At 27.1% G+C, this 22,940-nt stretch overlaps 1 protein-coding gene across 2 annotated transcripts in view; it reads left to right on the top strand.

Moving 5' to 3' along the window:
• Positions 1–22,940, top strand: part of LOC129983747 (ATP-dependent RNA helicase TDRD9-like) — a 90,817-nt gene that overhangs the window by 24,536 nt on the left and 43,341 nt on the right. For both annotated transcript variants that reach the window (XM_056093359.1, XM_056093358.1), the window contains exons 11-22: positions 668–725; positions 4,170–4,254; positions 4,343–4,400; positions 5,849–5,953; positions 6,671–6,765; positions 7,233–7,364; positions 12,334–12,487; positions 14,495–14,558; positions 14,682–14,745; positions 18,383–18,487; positions 18,779–18,889; positions 22,161–22,268. In XM_056093359.1, coding sequence (XP_055949334.1) covers positions 668–725; positions 4,170–4,254; positions 4,343–4,400; positions 5,849–5,953; positions 6,671–6,765; positions 7,233–7,364; positions 12,334–12,487; positions 14,495–14,558; positions 14,682–14,745; positions 18,383–18,487; positions 18,779–18,889; positions 22,161–22,268 — 1,139 coding nt within the window. The remainder of the gene's footprint in view (positions 1–667; positions 726–4,169; positions 4,255–4,342; positions 4,401–5,848; positions 5,954–6,670; positions 6,766–7,232; positions 7,365–12,333; positions 12,488–14,494; positions 14,559–14,681; positions 14,746–18,382; positions 18,488–18,778; positions 18,890–22,160; positions 22,269–22,940) is intronic.

Here is a 22,940-nt window from a genome sequence, read left to right as displayed (position 1 = left end):
GCCCCATCTCTTCTGTTTTGGTGATTAGTCCTCATTGGAAATCACTTAAATTTTGATAACCTGCCCTTATAGCAACAAGAACTGATGTAATAGCCTTCTCGAACACCTACTATCTTATATTGCACTGTCGATTGCATCACGTTATGCTGATTGGCTGCATACCTCCATTATTTGCATATGACCAGTTGCACCAATTTTTTTTTACTCTTCTGTGTATGTTATATATATATACACACACACACACACACACACTCGTGCATTTCATAGATAAGGAAAATGAACATTAACAAGATTTAATTCTCCCCTAAACACTTTTAGAAAAAAAATTTAATGTGTGTTGTGATTGTAGCTTTTTATTATTTCTAATTAATAAATATTGTCAGATATTTAAAATAAAAGTATTTTTAATTTTGCTTCAGCTTCAAAGTACTTAGTAATAGTAACATTTGTTTATGAAGAAAAAAGGATTATTCTTAATTGTTTTCTATTTCAAAGTTTCTTAAACTTCTGTCATTTTTTAATCTGTTTTCAGATAGACAAATGTTTTAGCAATACTATTTGTATCAAAAAATTATGTTGTAACTCAAAAGTTAGATAATAAATAGAAAATTGTAATTTGTTTTAATGTTAAGCTTAAAAAAAATCATTATTTGAAAATTTTTCCTAGGTTATGAAGAGATTTGTGCTCTAACAAATAAGCTCCAAACAGCAAGCTTTAATAATAAGTAAGTGAAATGTTATTTTTTATGATAGGGAATTTTCTATATTTATAGAAATGTTTGAATGCTTTTTTTTTTCTTCTAAAGTTATGTAATTATATGTTCCATTTAGGGAGAAAAAAAATGATGCGAGAATTGTAAAGGACAGTTTCATTTAATTTTAAATGAAATCAAAACTTATTTTATATATTACATTAATTGAATTTTATTCTTCCAATCTGGGTTTTATTTTTGCTGCACTAATCATGCCATAACGACATTGGAATTTCATCAAGCTTTGCCTTACATTTTATACACAAATACACATGCAGTGTATACAATTTTGTTATGTTTTTATTCTATATAAGTCACAGCAAAAGAATTAAATTTTCTTTTACAGGTATTAAAAGAGCTAGTCAAATTTATTTTGTAATAAAAAAATTTTACTTTCTTAAAAATTTATAAATTAACAAAGAATTTTAAAATTCTTATGTTATAGCAAAAACAAAAGGACAGTACAAAAAAAAAAAAAAACCCTTAGAAGTGATCAATATTATAACCAGTATTTTTATTTTACATTCTTGATGCTCAAATGTTGTTTTGTCGAAGTCTTCATGATTAGTATGCTGTTTACCCCTGCCTCCCCCTTTTTTTTTTCAAGATCTCTGCATTAATTGCATACATGACTGGTGTGTTGAATATTTACACATCCTTTTATTTATTGGCATGTATAAAACACCTGTCAACATTCCCATTAAAAATCTGTAGAACCTTTTGAAGTATTTGATAAAAGGTTGGAATCATCATTCCCACTATTACAAATTTTTCATGAGCAATTTGCAGTGAGTGGTTTAAAGTTGATATGATGTATCTACAAAATTTTGTGGACTGCCTTCCTAATTAAATACGGATAGCTTTCAAATTCAGATGTGAAGTTACATGATATTAACATGAATTCTTAAAGGTGACTAACTTTTTGATCAATGTTCTTATAAGTATATTGAATATTGCAATAAGTTTCCAGTAATAATGTACAATGGTAATTATTAAGATTTATTGGTGGATACAGATATAAAATCATAAGAAACCTAACAATCAGTTTAATTTTAGGAATAATTAAAAAAATAAAGTAAAAAAAATAAAAATTTAAGTAAATTAAAATAGTACAGCAAAAATACTTCAGAAATTAAATAAATAAAGTGAATAAAAGATGAGCATAAGAATCGACTGAGTACATAACAGATTCATTCCTTCATTTCTTGATTAGAAGTTTGTATAAATAACATTAAAAAAAAATAGACAGGATAGATGATATCTTGGGGGAAATATTTAGTTGAGAGTTAAGATCAATTTTTAATTAATTCATTCTGTTCATTTATTTAGATTTCATACTCCAAAAGGATGCAATTAACATTACTGTTATTTGCCCCCACATCATTCTTTCTAAAATATATATATAAAATCTTTCTGATAGTTTTGTAAATGTATGCATTGTGAAAAACTTGGTTTGAGTATCTGTTCCACTTTTATTATTTTTGGATCTACTTTCTTAAAATATTCTATAATTATTTATCCATTAGAAGAATTACTGTAATCTTCTTGCACATTGCCTTACCTTTTTCTTAATTTTGAATTTAACCTGGTTGCTCATTTCATGGGGGTAATACCTATTTCTGGTTTCTTTGTACTATATTCAGCAGTTTATCTGTTCTCTCATTTCTTTGAATTTGTGTGGTTTTTCCTTTAACTCTACCTTTTCACATTTATAGCTCTACTTTTCCTTTTCACCCATTATAGCTGTATTCCTGTACTATAATATCTATAATTCTTCTTTTAATGTTATTGAATGTCTTCCTTTGTTCATCAAAAGAGTTCATGGCCATTAAAATAAATCTAGAATCTGATGCAATTAATACATTTTCAAAGTTCTCTTTATTAATGAAGTTTACCGTAAATTCCATATCAAGGATCTCAACAATAAATACTGATTTATGGTTAGAAAGTTTATATGTTTGAAAATGCTTTTCTTGCTCATTATTTTAGCAAATAAATGCTTAACTAACATAATCTTCCACCAATCAGTATAAATAATTTTGTTTTCTATGATTTCAAAATATTTTCAGAGGATTCTTTAAACTTCCCAATTCTTAATTTTACTTTGTGACTCTTAAGTCGAGCTGAGTTGATTAAGTTCTCTCACTTTTTAGTGGGTTTGATTTTATTCTATATTTTCATGAGCATCTATTCATTCATAGCTATTCATGAGCATTTGATATTCAGTGGGAAATGACTATTTAAAATCTGCAAATTTAAATTTTCGTTCTCAAATTTTTCATTCTGGCATGATTCTATATCAATATTAATACTTTACCCAATCATTTAAAAAATCTAAACTACTATTATAAATGTGAAAGTTTGAATGAATGAATGGATGGATGGATGTTTGTTAGTCAATCACTCCAGAACGGCTGAACAGAATTGGGTGAAATTTACCACAGAGATAAATTATAGTTTGGAATAGAACATAGGCTACTATTTATTCCGGTTAATTGAGTGGTTAATTTTTTATTAATTAAAAACTTTCCCGCAAAAAGTCTTCATTTCCCACGCTAAAGAGGTTAGGCTTAATATGGTTTCGATCGATTATTTCAAATGATTCTGTTCATTTTCTTTGTATTTGATGCTTTTAAAATTAAAAATTATTAATTAATTGATCGATCTTTTGGATTCATTCTGAGGTACTTTTAAATTAAAATAAAACAAATAAAAAATTTCTAATCTGCATTGCGTTACTCTAACTGACGTAGAAAATTCACGCATTCGCGTTACGCCAACTGACATTGAAAATTCATGCATGCATTAGCGGCATTAAATCACAACCTGCAGGAAATTCGCGACAACCAGGTGGTGATGGGGATCGTTGTCATTTTGCGCACAGGCGATTTCAGACACTGACAGTTATTGAGAGGGCATACTGGTGGATGAAATAAACACATGTTTCAAAGCGTTGCCTCCGTGGTCTAGGACTGAAAAGCTCCATCTTACGAGCAACATGCGCGTCCAACTGTACAACGACAATGAATCCGGTGTCTTTGCAAATAAGATTCTGCATATTGGAGAGGGTCGTCTAGAAACGGATGCAGATTGGATAATTCTATTTTCAGAAGAATTTTTCTATTTAGTTTATCAATCAATTACAAGTTTCTTGATTATATCGTATCAGACTCTGCTTTCAACAGCACTATAAGGATACTGTTTGATAACATTTTACATTTTGATCAGACTGTTGGTTCTCATACATACACATCAAAATTTTCACGTGAACGAAGTCCCGGATAATAGCTAGTATATATATACAGCTTAGATTTCAGTGCTTCACAATTAGTTAAAATAATATTTTTGTTGGTATTTTGTGTAATGTTTGTGAATGTATGTATCCATTAATATATTTTTTTCAAATAATTTATGTAGTTTTTGGATTATTCCACTTCATTCTACTATAACTGTTGAGGAACAAACAAAAGTTTTCCGAAAGGCATCTCCTGATCAAAGAAAGGTATTTAAAAAAATTAATATTTTTTTTTTATTATAATGTGCATATTTATTGGAGACTTTTCTTTTTAATTATAAAATGCTATTTTCAGATTATTATATCCACCAATATTGCTGAAAGTTCAATCACTGTGCCAGATGTAAAATATGGTAAGTATGAAACAAGTTGAATAATTCGTAAATCGAAACACTTTATTAAACATAATCTCTAAGTACTTTTCAGGTTAGGTACTAATTTAAGTGAAAATTAAAAAATGTCTTAAATGAGCTTTGATATGTCATATTATTAGTCGACAAGATACAAATATTGATGACCATTTGTATTTGATTAAAAGATTATGATTAGAAATGTCTATTTTTGAAAAATTTTATTGCTAAATCTTTAAATGAATTGTTTCCAAACTTAACATAAAAATTTTTTTCTTTGTATCAACAATATTTAAAAATACATTTTCTTCTAATGTAAAATATTTAAAAATCTAAATGCTGGAGAAGTATGGAATACCATACAATTATTGATACACAAAAAATATTTAATTAATAGAAAAAATATATTATGTATTTCCTCAATTAATATGTTCCTCCATTAATATTTAATAGTATTATATAATATGTTTAATTAAAGAAGCGTTTATGTTGGAAAAGTATAATATAAAAGTATTACATTATTAAATACAGAGAAAAATCAGATTATAGAATATTGTCTAATTTTTTACAAAAAAAAAAAGCACTGATTTGAATTTTCTTATAATAAACATAGGCATGTAAAAATGGCTGAGGTAAAGGAGAAACAGCTTATAAAAACTCAATAATTTGGGAAAGAAATTTATCGCGAAGGGTGGCTAATATATTGTAAATAATTAAAATGCACATTTACATAACTTAAAAAAAAAAAAAAAAACGGAATTTAAGGCTTACTTTGAATTAAATTCACAATAAACCTTGCCTAATAACTACTTGGTTTGAGCAATCTCACAAATCTGTTTTATCTTACTGCTGGAAGGCACAAATTTTTACATAACAGTGAGAAAGAGGGATATTTTTTTTTCGCAGCCAATTATGATAAGATGATAAATTAATATTTTATTTTGAGTACTCTTAGTTATTAATTCGGATTCACAAACTTTCGAAGCCATTGATTAGGCTAAAGAACAAAAAAAAAAATAAAATCTTTTTATATTTTGCATATCATTTGCAGTCATTGTCACTGGGTATAAGTGTCATTGTTCTTTGGAGTTGTTTTTATTGCGTCAAGCCTATTATTGACTTAAGTCAAAACATATATTTTTTCTAACATTATTCTGCTAGTGGTGCAATGTGAGTCATCAAAACAGAATTATGCAAATTTTTAAAAATTAGGTATTTGCAAATACATTAAGTATTAATAAATATTTAATTTTTAAAAATTAAGTATTTATTAATTTTTAAAAATTAAGTATTTATTAATTTTTAAAAATTAAACTATTTACAGGAATTCTACATTTTTTTAAAATGCAGTAATTTGTGTTATTTTAGTATGTATTTACAGTAAATTCCTCCAGTGTTGTTGCCAAGAACAAAATAATTTAATTTTTCTTTTGTTTGTATCCTTATTTTAGTGATTGATTTCTGTTTGACAAAGAATTTGATTACTGATCCTATTTCAAATTATACTTGCTTGAAGTTAGAATGGGCTTCAAAATCCAATTGTGTGCAAAGAAAAGGTTTGTTACTTTTATATCGTATATATTTGTACTCTTCAGTATTGTCTGTAAAAGACACTAATATATTATTTTTAAAATTATTACTTTTTGGATTTTGCAAAGAAACAGTTTGTTAATTTTATATTGTATTCATTTATGCTCTTCAGTATTATCTATAAATGACACTATTGTTTTAAGAAGGCTATCTCTTCTAGATTTTTATTTTATCTTTGGCAATACCTGGTGATTTTCCCTAATTTTTAAATATTGCAATCCATTTGTACAAAAACCAATGTATAGTGACCTGCTTCATTCTCGGCATAATGATTTTTTCAGAAAGAACAGGATATATTCTTTCTAGGAGATGTTTTATTGATTAAAAAGGAACTTTTATAAAGAAAAAACTTTAATCTTAAATATAATGAATTTTTACACAAATGATAACAAACTGGATGCATAAATGGCAATAAACTGCTTTGAAATTAATGTGTAAGGAAACTGAATTCCACATTCTGAGTGAAAAAGAGTTTTTAATTTAATGATTCATGACTGAGGTGTATTGCATAGAAATTTAACCTTAAGCAAAGTTGCAGATTGGGGTAAAAGGTGGCATAATAGATTTATTGTGTGCAGAAAGCTGTTTATATATGCCATCCACATATTAAAAGACATTAGTTTTCTTTTCTTCCTTTTATCTTCTTTTAAACTTAGTAATAAACATTTTTGTTTATTTTGTAGGCAGAGCTGGAAGAGTTGATATCGGAAAAGTTTATAGATTGGTCCCATTGGCATTTTACAATAAATTACCTGAATATAGCATTCCTGAAATAAAGGTGTGTTGAAGGACTATAATCTGAAACAGTTTTGTAAATATTAAAATCATTTGAAATGGTTTTATTGTTATAGATCAAGAACAATTATCAATTCTTTTCCAATTTTATTTCAAAATAATTTTATATGTAACATTTATTTTCCATTATTTTAATAATTTTTTTATTTTTATTGAGCATAATAGGATAATTATTGATGCATATGAAAGTTTATTTATCCCTATAATTTTTTGTGATATTTTTATGATTTCTGTTGTTTTTAAGTTTGTGAAAGTAATTTCTCTGTTTTTATTAGTTTAAAATTTCTTTAGTAGGAATCTGATTGCACTTGCTATCATTTAATGTTCTCACTATTTTTTTAATATTACAATGTTTATTTAATTTTTTGGAACTTAAAATGTGTTGTCCTAGATAATGAACTGAAAAGCTGTTAATCAGAACAAATGTGTTAACATATTTAAACTTTTCAGCGATGTCCACTTACCAACACTATTCTTCACATAAAGAAATTAAATCTTTGTGAACCTCAAGAAATGCTGGCTTATGCTTTAGACCCTCCTGACATATATGATATTGGAAATGCTATCCAGCAGTTGAAAGAGGTATATTTTTATTTTTCTAAGCAGTGTATGTATCTTGACTTATGCTAATCGTAAATCCAAACACTCTCTATTACTTTGAATCTATTTTATTAAAATATCATACAAGTGTAAAATACAGAAATAGAAACAAATAACCGAAATAAAAAGAAAATTTGTTTTATCCTTTTCAAAATAAATTGGTAGAAATATCAGAAAGAGATCAAATTTCACTTATAATAGAGAAAGGTTCAATTACAATTGGAACTTCATTGGCAATGAGCTGTTGGACGTATATGAAAATGACTTTTAGTCAATGTACTTATAGAGATGCTTGAACAGATAGCTACTATAAAAGCCAACTCTTTAGACCAGGTATGATAGAAAACTGATTCGATAAAAGGTCTTATCTTATTTGTGTTGGAAAAAGGATAAATATTTTGGACGCATAAATTCTAATGAAGAATATATTCTAACTGTAATGCAAAGAATGAATAAAAATTGCTAATTTGCTATGACAGGTTTGCCACGGTGCTGGGAAAATATAAGGAAATTTTAAATTTTCCATAAAAACCAGGAATATATAGGAAATTGTAAGCTTCTTAGTGTCTTTCTAATAAATTCTAATAAAGAATATATAAGAAGAGACATAAATTCTAACGAAGAATATATAAGAAGAGACATAAATTCTAATGAAGAATATGTTCTAAATATAATGCAAAGAATGAATAAAAAATTGCTATTTTGCTATGATAGGGTTGCCATGGTGCTGGGAAAATATATGGAATTTAAAAATCATTTAAAAACATTGAAAATATAGAGAAATTTGAAATTTTTGATAAAACCAGGAATAAACAGGGAATTATAAGCTTCTTAGTTTCTTTCTTCCTTTTCTCATTTTTATTTTTTTTTTATTTTTTCCATCTAAAGGAATGCCGATCTATGAACATTTCAAGAATAAAGGATCGTAGTTGTTTCCCCTTATTTTCAATAATCGATATAATTTCACTTCAGAGAGTTTTGCTCTTTTCATGAGATTCCAGGAATGCAGCTAATGAGACTGCTGTAATTGCGATAGAGAATGTAATAAATTTCTCTGTTGGGAATGATGACATTCAATCTGCGGAAGCATTGTGGTGGTATTTAGTCATTCACACATATGTTTATTGAATGGTTTATTTATTATTTGCTAATTTTTTTAACTTATTCAAATTAGTTTAGAGAATTTTTTTTAAACAATGAAATAAAAGTATGAATTCTAACTTTACTGAATGGGTTATATAAGTTCTGCAAATCCGTTTGCCGCATAATATATGCTTTCTAAGAAGATAATAAGCTTAAGCAATATGAGAAAATAGAAAAATATTAGTCATTTCGATTGAGGAAAACATACAAAATTGCTTGCCAGTTAAAAAAAAAAATCATAATTGATATTGGACTTGGTATGTAAAAAGAATATAGAAAAAGCTGATACACCAAGTCTGTTAACATCAAATTTCAAACAGTCCTTTTAAGTTGAACTTTTATGAGCATTAATACTTGTTGCATCCCATTCATCCTTTAATGCATTCATTGATGGAAATATTCACTTCTAGCGAAATAGTCAAAAAATGTACACTTTAAGTTGTACAAAAATATACATTATTTGTAACAGATTAGCTTAATTTTTTTCAACAATCTCTTAAAAATTCTTTTTAAAAAATTGTAATGTCCTTTGATGAAGCTTTGAACCACATTTCACAAAAATACCAAAAGGATCTTATCTTAAGATATTGGTGTGAATCAATCAATAGGGTCTCTACAAGATATTGGAATTCAATATTTTTAAGGCATATTTGAAATTTATTATTGAATTATTGAAGAATTATTTGAAAATTTTTAAGAACTTATACCAAGTTTAGACATATAGTTATTTTTGCAAATTAGTGTGGATTGATCAAATGTAAATTCAAAATTTTTAGAATTTTAAAAAAGAACTTCCATTTAAAAATGACTGTAGATTTTAGATCTAGATACTTGTGGACTACACATAATCCATTAAGCATTTATGTAGGAACATAAATCTACTGTATGAAAAGTAGATTTTTTTTCTAAGAGCAATATGTAGAATATTTAAAGATAGTCCAGCTAGATGTACCAATTTTCTGAAAGTTATTGGTTCTTTTGATTTTTCATTGAAGTTTTATTCTTTCCTCTGGGTAGAAAATATCAGTGTTTTGAAAAAGTACTCTAAAAAATTTTGACAACAAAACAAAATACATAGGTTACAATAAAAAAAAAAAAAAAAAAAAAAAAATTCCTGTTTCTGCCATAAGTGATAATATTATAAATACATGTTAGGAAAAATTGATTTTGACTAAAATTAACTTCTCTTATATTGGTATAATGATTCTTATATTGGTATTATTGATATTGGTAATATTGGTATTGGTCTTGTATTGGTATTAATATTCTTCAACCATTTCTTTAAAAAAATTCAGATATTTGATCCAATGGTCCTTTCTTATATATAAAAAAAATCTTTTCATTTTTTATTAAAAAGCTAATGAAAAACATTGTCAAAAGAAGCATAATTGAAGCAACTCTAAAACTGAGAAAGAGTATTGATATTGGGATAATTACAAATTACTTGATTACGAGTGGTGTTACTGAAGCTGAAAACAATAAGGCTTTTTAGCAGAGTGTGTATGTGAAGACTAGAGCAGATATATTTGAAAAATACTATAAAAAATATTTGAATGCATTTACAAAAATTTTTGTTTTAGAAGCTAGATCTTGTTTAAATCTACAGTTATTAAAGAATGTTGCTTTTTTTCATCCATTAAAACTGTGGACTATTGTTATTGTATTATAACTAGTACATGGGTACTGTCCATACATTTCTTCTTATATGTCATACACATACAAGGTAAATGCAGAAAAAAACTGAGAATTTTTTTTCCAGACTTGGAATGAAAAAATTTAAATAGAGATAAAGAAATCTTCAGATCATTAGATGAGTTTAACTCTTAAGAAATCGTCGAAATGCTTTCATTTTATGAAGTATTTTTGGTTTAATATTTACTATTTTGTTGTTGTAAGAAATACATACTCTCTAAACACACGCCTACTTTCCTATGCCTTGCTCCCATTTAATAAAATTTGTATGTATTTATATTCAAAATTAAACCTCAGCAATGTTTTTCATCAGTTACACCTGTTGCTTAATTTAACCCGTTAACGCCCAACTTAATTTAAAATTGAAATTTTGTTAAAAACTTTTAAAATTATGTTCTAAACACTTAAATTAAATATAATATGCAATTAAACTCTCCACACCATTAATTTAGGATCCGAGATAATTACTGTCCTATAAATAGGACGTTGGGCGAATATGGAACTCTTAATACTTCTCCTTTGTTTTTAGTTACTTGATTACGTTTCTGTTCCCAAACAATTGAACTTTAATATTTAATGCAAAATAAAATGAAACAGAAATAAATTTGACATTTTTTATTAAGTTTAAACATATTCACACTATTTATGGTAATTTGGAAAACATTTGGTACATAGAGTTACATTACATTTCATTTAAAATGTAAGAAGTTTTCCCAAATAATTTTGCATTTGACATCGTCTTTGTTTTTCTCTTTTACCAATTATATGGCCAACTCCATCGCGTCTAACAGTGTCTATTTCCTTCACTCGAGATGAAATTGTATAACTTGGTCTACCGATCTTTGTCTACCTTGGTTTTTTTCCACGGATCTTTATGGTATGTTTCTCTAAAAGCCAATCATGAGAATCAACACCACCCATGTTTTTGTTATAATTATTTACGAGACATGGCTGTTCGATTTTATTTTTTTCAGCTTTTCCTTTTACACGCCTTGAAACAGATGTTAGTGACTCAATTATGTGAAAATTTGTCGCAAGTGTAACACATTTGTTATCATTCCATATTACCGCAGTAATTTTATTTTTCACATCAAAGTAGAAATCATGTGTACCACGGCTAGTCTTTTTGAAAGTAGAATCAATTTCAAGGGGACAATGCTGTATTCTGTCACTTTTATCGTTCCTGTTGCTCGAAATCCACTCTTTCTTAGGTCAACTAACAAATTTTAGGAATTAAAAAAAAATATCAAAATAAACTATATGACTCTTGGGATCAGTAACTGGCTGAAGCATTTTTTTTACAACTCGAGTTCCCAAGAACTTTTTTGAAAGAACCACGGTAGAAGCAGCACCGACAACTTCCTTGCCGCAATACAAATCAAAATTATAGCAGTAGCCATTATTCCCACATAATGCCCACATCTTATACCCGAGTTTCAGTGTCATCAAAACCTTTTTCATCTGTTAATTCATCTACTTCAGGTTGTAAAGCAATCATTTTGGACTCTAATTCCTCCGAAAATAGATATTCTACAACTTCCTCGGCAGTTTAAAAAAAAAAAAAAAAAAATCCACGACATCTTGAGCACTTATGAAATAAACTATATATCAGAAAATTTAACGAATCCGCCCAGCGTCCTATTTTTAGGACAGTAGTTTAAATTTGTAATTAAAACTAATAAAAGTAAAAATAATTTTAAAACGTTATAAGATATCTGATAATAGAATATCTGAAGTATAAATTCTGAAAAAATATTTAAATTTTCCTTTAAAACCTTTTCGGACGATTACAGTGAAATTCAGCAAGAAAAAATCATGAAAATGGCGAATCTGCAGCTGGCTGAAAAATGCTTCCATCCGGTCCAAATCGGTTTAAGTAAGTAGGATGAAACCCTTACTCTTCAGGGGGCAGAAAAAGAATAGACGAAACGTAGAATAGCTTTATTTATAACGGTGAAAATGAACTGTCCTATAAATATGACGCTGGGCGGAAACGGGTTAAGGGTATTATTGTATGACATTATTTTCAGTTTGTTATTGTGTGTATAAGTTGTTTGCAAATTTTACTTTCTAATTATTCTTTATAGTAATAAATTTCTTATCAATATTTTTTCAGGCATTAGCTTTAACTTCAAAAGGAACTGATCCATTTGACGGAAATTTAACCTTCGTTGGCAGAGTTATGGCAAATTTGCCATTGGATATCAAACTGAGCAAGTTGATTATTTTTGGATATGTATTTCATTGCTTGGAAGAATGCATTATAATAGGTAGTTAACTTATTTATTCTGTATTGAATCTCTATACATAACCCTATTTACACTGCTGTTTACTTTATTGAAAACATTGTGTCAGCTTATATTGCAATATTTGATGCCACATTTCAGTTTTTAATTGTTAAAATTTCTAAAATTACTAAAACTATCCGCATAGCGTTGCCCATGGCATAACATCCAAGAGGGATAATTAGCTTTAAAGTTAACTCTAGCCTCCACCTGATATGACATGGGCATGTCATGTAACATCAAATAAACATAAGAATGTATTTGGAAATCATCAAAAATAACTACAAAACAATTTTTTACTGCACACATTCAGAAATATTTTGATGGTTAAAAAGGTAAACACATGATATGTTTGTAAAAAACAATTCACTAAAAATATATAATAGAAATGCTGTTTTCAGATATACAAATAAGTCAGTGTACCCACTGTTCCATACTTGTTTATCAACTTGGTATAATCTGATATGAAAATAAAATTCAGCCTGCTTCATAATATTTCTTTGTAAATTATATTGGCTGGTTGATTACTTCGCTCCTTATGAGATTTATTCTGTATCTGAAATTCAATTGCAGTACGATTTAAAGAGAGACGGTTACTTCGCTGAACATAAATTTCTTCTAACCCTAAGTGTGGGCTTTTTTTTTTTTTTTTTTTTTTTTTTTTGTGAATGTTTCTTTCCTGTACATTCTTATTATCGCACAACAAACGAAGCGTTTTGGCATAATCTGCTCCGACCAAGGTTAGATTTCCTTTTTTTGTGCAAAATAAGTGTTGAACTGCTGTTTAAAATCGGATGTAAACAAAGATAATGTATTGCATATGCATACCACAACTCTTGCTATTTGCACATGTGCAGTTTGAGGTTTTCACACATGTGCAGATATATGTGCAAAGCACATATATGCTGTTTCACACATGCACGAATCATAGTAGTAAAATAATTAAAATCGTATCTTCAATATACTAAAACCTTCCCTGATAAATGCCCAACAAAATATCTCCAATATCAGTAAAGTATTTCTCAATTTTTTTTTCTTTCAAACATACAGGCGCTTTCAGGTGACTTCATTTTATACTATGTATAGATATATATTAAAAATATATATAATTATTCAAAATTCAATTAAAATTTAATGCATTGAATAGTTTACAAAAATAAAAGTGGTGAAAAAGTATTTTGTTAATATCATGGCTGCCCCTTTTTCCACTTTTATTTTTATCATTATATCTACACAGTTGTTGGTAAGTTACTGATTAGCAAATTCTTTTTTTCATGCATTAACAAATTTTATATATGTATAGCAGGAGCTGTTCCAACAAAATTTATAATCAAAGGTTGTCTTAATCTTTTCTCAGATCCTTCTAAATATCTATATCCTTTTAAATATATGTACGTGTTTCTTTCAATTTCATTCAGAAACTGCTCTATCTCTGTAAAGCACCCCCTCCCTTCAGTCTGCTCTTTTTTTTTTTTTTTTTTAACTATTATGTAAACATGTAACTGTCCATTAAGATCTATTTAAACAGATACCATCTCCATGTTACAAAATTTTACTTTTCCATTCTTATGCTATTTGTCTGATTCTAACATATAATATAGATTGAATACATAGACTGAAATTTGAATGTGCTGTGATTGACAGTTGTTTCTGTATTTGTCTATCCATGCTAAATTGAAATTATGTGATTTAAAGACAATGTGAAATAGCATATTTAAAATTTTTTTTTTTTTATAATTTGATTTTAAATTTTCGCGTGTACTACTTTATTATAATTATATATTTTCATTTTACATATTGAAAATATACAACATTGCTTAGTTTTAAGAATCAGGATAAGTATTTAATAAATTTATTTATGAAATAAAGTTTTATCAAAATTTGTACTTTTATGTACAAAATATGCAAATTATACATTTATCATTATATTCTTTACTGCTGTTTTAATTGTTTATGAAATACAGGAACAAATATTATGTATTTTGTTTTTAGCTGCAAGTTTGTCATTACAAAGTTTCTTTGCGAGATCATTTCAAAAAGATCTTGATGCTTACAGGTCAGTTTTTATCTTCAGTATAGGATATATATACTTTAATAATTGAATTCTTATATATATTTTGGAATTATATATGTCATCTTTATTAAATTTTTTCTATTATCATTACTTTACTTTCCATAGATCAAAACTTTCTTGGACAGATGGTACTTTTAGTGACTGTTTATGTTTCTTGAATGCATACAAAGTAAGTTAAGACATTAGAGAATAATTTTAAACATATATATTTATATGATCTGTATGTAAAAGTATATTTATGTATTACCTTTTTTTATTTTCTTATATGCAAAGTATATAGAGAAAATTGTAATCGTTAAAAAGTTGAAACTCAAGAGTTTGACTAATCTACAAGTTTTAGACCTCACTAAATCCAAAAAACTTATTTTTGGTATTATGTTTGTTTTTCTATGAAAACAGTGATTCAAAAATGTTTTGAGTTAGAAAGATGAAATTAGGTATGTGGGATTTAGACCAAAATTTTGTGGATTTTATATTAAATTTTGAAGGAAATCCATTCAGAGAAAGTCTGTCTGTCTGGTTGTTCAAGTACAAGTGAATTTGATATCTTCAAAACATTAAGAGCTAGATGAATAAAATTTGATGTCAGGTTTAGCATCTAAAATATGGATTCTTATCAAATTTTCAACTATAATCTGTCAAACTATTTACCATCTTGTCTGTCAGTCTGTACTTTCACAAGCATGTTAGAGCAATAACTCAAAAACACAAATACTTAAATCAGTGAAATATGGTATATTATCTTGCAATTGTCAAAATTTAATTTTAGTCGGTCTGCAAAAAATGCACCGGAACTCGTATTCTCATGCTAGATTATGTAAAAATTCTAGATTTCTACCAAAGTTTTTTTATTTTGTAGCTATCATTCACCAATGTTGTGCAAGGTATTCACAGCTTTACCCAAGGTTCCTAATTTTATGTATGAGATAATAAATAAAAATTTATTGTAAAGTGTATGAGATAGTTTCAGGTATTTTTACTGTTTTTTTTTTTGTATAAGATTTGTGATAGCATCATTATTCTAATTATTCTCAATTTTTAGATAATCTATGTGTGTGTGTGAAACATTCTTTGAAAGAATAAGCACGGAGTTCAGTAATAATTTTTATTATTCGCAATTGTTTAGAAATAATCCAATTTTTTAAAAAAAATCTGTCCTTTATATTTCTTTGTAAAACCCATAACATGCACTAAAAAGGAAGGAAGAGACTTTGAAAAAGCTTTTTAATTTAAGTAGTTTTAGAAGGGAGTTTGCTTATACCATATTTTGATCACTGTGAAAAAGTAATAACTGTACAACTTGAAAGTTAAATTGAAGCCTTGGTTCGTGTGATTAGGAAATTGTTTCTAGAATATAGATAATCAGAAATTTTTGCATATATATATATGTACACACACACACACACAAACGTGTATATATAGAGAGCATTTTTTGATTTGTAATTGTCTGTTAGTCTGAAAGCATAACTCAAAAACAAAACAAGCTAGAAGGATGAAATACGATTTGCTGATTTATGTCTAAATTATAGATCACTATTTAATTTTGATCAAAATCTGTCAATGGGGAATAATTTGTTTTCATGTTATACAGATAAAATTTGATATATGAGTTTGTTTAATATCCCTCTTAGAATTATAAATTCTGAGGCAAATCAAGGAATTTGTTAACTATCTATTAATATGTCTCTTTATGCACTTTTGAATACAATTATTCAAAAATGCAATAAGCAGAATAGAAGAGCTTTAATATATGATGACTAAAACAAAAGCTCTAGCTCTTTATATAAATTTGGAGTAAATCTGTCAATTGTTATATTATTTGTCTATCCATGTAAATGAAAACTTAATTGCAACGTTTAGATTTTTTTATCTCTATGTTTGTATATCATTTAACTAGTAAGGTAGTGGCATATGGTATTTGAGAATTGTAGATCTATATCAAATTTTGCTCTTGATTTCCCAATAGAAAATGTCTTCAAATGTGTGCTGGATCCATATCAGTCCACAAAATATTCGATGGGATTTCTGAGTGTTTTTTTTTTTAATTGCTTTGAGCATTGTTATATTACATATTCAGATTCCTACCCAATTATGCAGGGTAATTATTTGATAATCATCCTTCTTAAACTCATTATATATCATGGGATATAACAGCTATAAAAATAAATTGTAGTTCATAAAAGCAGTAACTTTAAAAAAATTATTATTATTGCTCATGTATCATAAGGTAATCAAGACATATCTGTACAGCATCAGATTCTTCCTATCAAGGTCATTACCATGGGGACTTTGTGTTTCAGATGTAATTGGCAGTGTAGAATCTGCCAAATGGTTATAGAATAGTGTTTCATGGCTAGTTGGTACTTTGATGATTGCAGACTACATATGAAATGATCTCTAACTCTATTAAGTATCTGTTGAGAAAAATTTGAGTGTTTTCTTTTCTTTTATGCAAATGACTGGTATCTTAGAATTGTTGAAACTATCACAATGCTTTTATAGGCTGGTTTTATATTGGAATGCTTGTTGCATTAAAAAAAAAAGCGATGGATATTTTTATATTTTAAAATATCGAAACCTTCTTGTTAATTGCAATTTTGATATGCACAAAGTACAAAATAAGCCTCTTTCATTTTGTTGTTTAATGCAGAAATGAGTTTGCGCTTTATCTTTTATCCCATAAGGAAAAGTGTATGCATGGGAATCAAAATTTAGCACATGCTTCATTTCTGATCAGCACTGAAGAAAATAATCTATATCATTTCAAGTAATTATCATTTGGCAATTTGTGATTCAACACTTTTTTACTGTCTGCATTCATTTGAGATAGATTCAAACTTAATTTTTATTCATATTTTCTTTATTACTCTTCTTAGTCCCATCGAGGGGTTGCATCTCAGATCTGAGGATGAGTAAGCTTCTGATGTAATAGTTGGTTCTTGCCACTCTAGTATATATAATATCAGTGTGGGATTAACTGTTCCCTGCAGAAGATGGGATATGCCTCCTCAGATGGCATGAGGGGGTTTTTATCATGGGCAATAATGGTTCTTTGGGCTCAATTATAATTCCCACCAATTCTGTCTTGATATCTAGATCTTTCAACAGTTCCACATGTCTTAGGGTGGTGGGGAGTAGTTTCTTATTTGTATTATTATTCTTATAGTTTCTGTTATTTATTGGTAGTAGATACCAGCAACACAAATATTTAAGAAAATCCACTGTTGATTTGAAATATAATGATTTTTATTTAAATATTTGTCATAATCTGTTTTTTTAATTAAATGTCTGAAGAAATAATTATTTTTAACAACTGAAAATGACTCTTATCTAGAAATGGATGCCAAAATCTCATAGCAAATTTCATATATTCATTGCATTAAAAGAGTTCTAATAATATACTAGCAGACATATGTATTTCCTGTTTTTTCTTTCTTTTTTTTTCCTATTATTATTTTATATACTCTTTAAAATAATATGAATTTAAGCTTTAACAGACCTGAGTCGCATCGCATTAACAACAGTGCTTTGTCAGTTGTATCATGTATAAAAAACATCTAATATCTGATAATGATTAAATCTTTTTTTTTTTCTTCCTTGTTTTGTAATTACTTCTTTTGGGACTATTAAATTTTATATTTTCTTATAAATGAAAGTTTCATGCTGATGTGAAAGTAAAATTATTTTGAGAGCTTCAAAGGATTATAGTAATTTTATGAAATTTATAATCATAGTTTAGAAAGAAATTACCATATTGCTAGCAATATCTTGTCATGAAGTTAATTTTGCTTTGCTAATTCTTTCAGTTATGGAAGCAAATGTCAGTGCAAGGACAGTTTAAAAGGCCTGGTGGTCTTCGTGAAAATAATTGGGCTATATTGAATTTTATTCAGATAAGAAGAATAAAGGAAGTAAGTTTTATTATATTTTCTATACATTATATTATGTTGAATTTTAACATGATATAGATATTATAAAATATTTCTGGAGAAAATTTATGGCTTTGTAGTTGCTATTTAAATATGTATGCTTTATGTCATTGTTTTATTTGTAACCTTTATTAAACAGAATTGCAGTTACAAACAATGTTTAATTTTCATCTGAGCTAAAAAAGTTTTATTGGATTCTATTTTACTTTTTTCATTTAAGTTATCTTGTGTTAGTTTGTTATTTGTGCTTTATGAATAATTCTTTCTCTTTAGGTTGATTTACTTGTTAAGGAAATAAAAAATCGATTGGAAAAACTTAATATTTTTGTTGATCGTCGTGAGCGATTTGCAAATGCTGAAGAGTCCAACATACTTATTTTAAAGGTATTTTTTGATGTCATATTTTAACTTTTTATATAATAATTATAGTAGCTGAATTTTATATTTAAAATCCCTTTCTTCCTTTTAATCGAATTGATAAAGATATGATTATCTTGGAAGTAGTTCATATATATTCAATGGTTATTGTGTATTTTGTTAATTTAATTGCATACAAATAATGTTTAACTTTGAATTTTAGAATCTTTGCTTGGAATTTAAACAAAAAATTATATTTCATGAAATGTAACAATATCATCAGTTTTAGAATGATTGATATCATTTGTAATGTATACATATGAAATTTATTTTGATATTATGAAATCAATATTCATGTCTTTTTGACATTTCTATAGTTATAACAGCCTTTATTATTTTGCCTTTGCTAATTTGTGATTTTCTTTTTTTATTAATGTTCTTGTTTATGTCTAATAGTTTTAATTTATCACTCCTTTAATGATTTAAACTATGGTGAAAAATAATTTTGAATTTTTGTGCCAAATTGGTTAAAGATTGTTTGCAGTAAGGTTCTATGTTTTCATGTCTGATTACATATATTGCTTTTAACATTTTTATTCATTAAACCAGAAACTTGAAATATTTTTTTGAAATTAAACTTGTTTTCAATGGGTCACACCTGAATGGACCTTGTTAAATGAACATAGCATCACAAAAGGTTTAAAATGAGTGTGGCTAGGATGCATTTGCATTATAATCTGATGTCAAACATCCTTGAAATAATTTTGCATCATAATCCAGATAGGAGTCTGTTAACAGAATTGACATTATCGGTATTTGATAAACATCAGAAATACAAGTTTCAGATCTAATAAATCATTATATGATTATAAAAATTAATTCTAATGATCTGTTTTGGTGATTTTACTTTTAAAGTGACTCAACATCATTCAATTCTTAGTTTAAGATTTATGTTCTGCAAAACTATTCAAAGAATTATCCCATAAAGATATTTGAAATTTCTTTATAAAAAGAAGGGAAAAGAAAAAGGTTTTTTTAAAAGTTATTATTAATGAATGCAGCCTTGTTTAAATGAATACATTCATCAAAAATTAAATATTTCTACATTTTATATTAAAGATAAAAATATTTTATATCATTTGGAAAAATTGATTAAAATATAGTTTTAGATACCTTTGTACTCACCAAAAGAATTATATATACAAAAGAATTAAAAGTTGTTTCGGAAAGAATTTTATGTAATAAATTGTGAATAATTTGAAATTCTTTAAAATGAAATATGTTCTTTTAAAATTATTATTAAACCTGATATCAGATTCTCTTACTTGATCTATAATTTCTAGTCCTCCAAAACTGTCAACATTTTCCATTTTAGATGTTATATACATTTGCATATTGTAGATAATAAAATTGTGGATATATAACCTTTTAAAATATTTATTCTGTATATTTTTGATTTTTCATTTATGGTGTTTAAAAAAACATTTTGGGGCTGTATTTTTAATAAGATGATCAATTAGTCTTACTTTTTTAGCATGATTTATGGAATTATGATTTATTAATAATTTATTTTAGGTTATTTTTTTTATTTTATTTAAATTTGTAATATCCATTTGTGACTGTAATAATATTAACTTTGTTTATATGCATTATTTTACAACTCCAAAGTATCTTGCATTCATATATTCACACAATATTATTGAAGCAGATGTTTGGTATTGTAAAATTTTTAATAATTAAGTGAATATCATGAAATATATAGGAGCCTGATTATTTGTGCTTGGTGAAATGCCAATATTATCCTAATATTTTATCTCATAAATCTTTTATACAAATTCATTTAATTAGCAGTCAGAATAATAAGTTTAAAGTTTTTTAATGATTAATCTGCTTGTGGTCTCTTCTTAGACCAGTGGCCCTAGAAAGCCTCCTAGTTGAAGATCTGCCAGTATCTAAAATGAAGTACTATGGCTGTCAAAAAATTAACTGTCAGCTGTTCATGATGCAAATTTCCTCAGGTTTAAATTAAATTAATAAATAAAAATAAAATATGTATATGCAGTTATAGTTTTCCTGCCAATAATCATGTATGAGAATTGGTTAGCTTTTTTAAGAAAAAGTGTGAGATATGGAATTATTATATAGATACCAAAACACAAATTTTTGATAAAATTCATTTGCATCAACATTTTATCATATTTTGTATAAAATCTACCAATAAGTTTGAAGACTAATTTCTATGGATTTATAAACATGATAATTCAAAAATAAAGTGAGTAAACCAATAGCTTCTTATTGCTATTGGGAGCCACAACTTCTTTACTTTGGTGGTGTGATATATTATATATTTTCATTTGTACTAAAGCTCAGAAAATTTTAGTTCCAATTTATTATTTTGTATATGTATGAAATGGGTTGTGTTCAGATATTATCATAAAATCAAAAATATTGTCCAAAAAGCAATGTGGAAAAGGAAAATTAGAATAGATATATTAAATTTAATTTCACAATGTACAAAATTTGTATAGTGATAAATAAGTGTATCCATTTCTCATAAATGTATTCAATAAATTTATGAGACTTAAAATGTGCTGTATTTATTTGTATTTTACTTATACAAGAGTTATTGACTGTTTTATCGGTGATTCTCAACCATTGAGCTGCTGAATTTTTGTATGCTACCATATTCTTAAAGTGTGCCACCAAATTTTAGAAATGTATATAGTAAAAATTAGAATGCTATTTTTTTTTAATATGAATAAAGTTTGTTTAAATTAAAGAAAAGTACACTGTAAAAGAAAACTGTTGTTTTTACAACAATTAAAAACTGTTTTCTAGAAATACCTTTTTTAGCTGCTTTTATCTTCAATAACTGTGACCTTTCATAAAGTGAAATAATCGAGATATAATTTTAAAATATTTGGAAGAATAAATTAATTCATTTCGGATTAACATTATATGCGATTATCCCATGATAGCCAAAAAGGCTTTAAAAATATTATTACAATTTTCTATATCTTATTTGTGTGAAATGTCTTCACATTATAATTATAGATATGCATAAATTTTTGGATCAAATCTGTCAATGTGAACATGTTCTGTACCAAACAGAAAACTGGATTTTCTCTCTGTTCTATAAAAAAAGCCATAGTATTCTCAGGCTTGGGAAAATCTTGAAAAGAAAGCTCTTGGTCTTTTGAAGTGACATTTGTAATGAGAAATTTGTCTTATTGCTAGTTTTCTTCATATTTTAAAATCTTTGCAACTTCTTACTCTTTATTTTCTTTTTATTTTATAGATGGTCATAGCTGGGGCATTCTTCCCATATTATTACATTCAGCAGCCATTGGATGAAGTTCAAGTTAGTAAAGATCTTAATGAGAATGACCCACGGTCTACTGTACTAGTACGTTTAAACTTTTTGTGTTATTTAGAAAATAACATTTATCAATATTTTAGCTGAATAAGTTTTGTCTTAAATAAGAAAAAGTGTTGTATGCTAAAATTAAAGCAAATATCATTTTGTGATCTTCAAACATAGCCTTCCTTATATTTAAATAGGTAACCAAATAATTTGAACACCTATAAAATAAGAGAAAAGTTTTATTAAGAAAGAGATGGACCAACCTTTAACTTAATTACAGATCGTATGCAACGTGAGACAGATACAGAGAGATCATGATCAACATTAATGAAATATGAAGTCATTCTTGAAGAATAGTCTTCAATTCCTGAAGCATAGATGGTGGAGGATGTTAAAAATTGAGTTGTGACTCTGTGTATTCCCAGAAATTTCCAAACTGAAGGGGTCAAGCAAGATGTCCTATTTCCTCTTTATGCTGTTCAAACCATTTGGAACAGTTTTAGCTATTTGGATAGGAGTGTTGTTGCTTTGTTAAAGCGGATATTCTCTGGGAAATAAAGTATGGAGCAAAGGATGCACCTGATCCTCTAGAATATATACATAGTGAGTAGTTGTAACTTTCCCATACAGAGTGACAAAACATCCCAACACAATAAGGAACCAACATCATCCTTCATAATCTGCTAGAGGCAGTTAGGAGAAAGTGCTTTTATG

Source organism: Argiope bruennichi, chromosome 9, assembly GCF_947563725.1.
Source record: "Argiope bruennichi chromosome 9, qqArgBrue1.1, whole genome shotgun sequence".
Lineage (NCBI taxonomy): Eukaryota > Metazoa > Arthropoda > Arachnida > Araneae > Araneidae > Argiope > Argiope bruennichi.
Note: the sequence above shows the minus strand (reverse complement) of the source record. Positions and strands in the feature narration are given on the sequence as shown.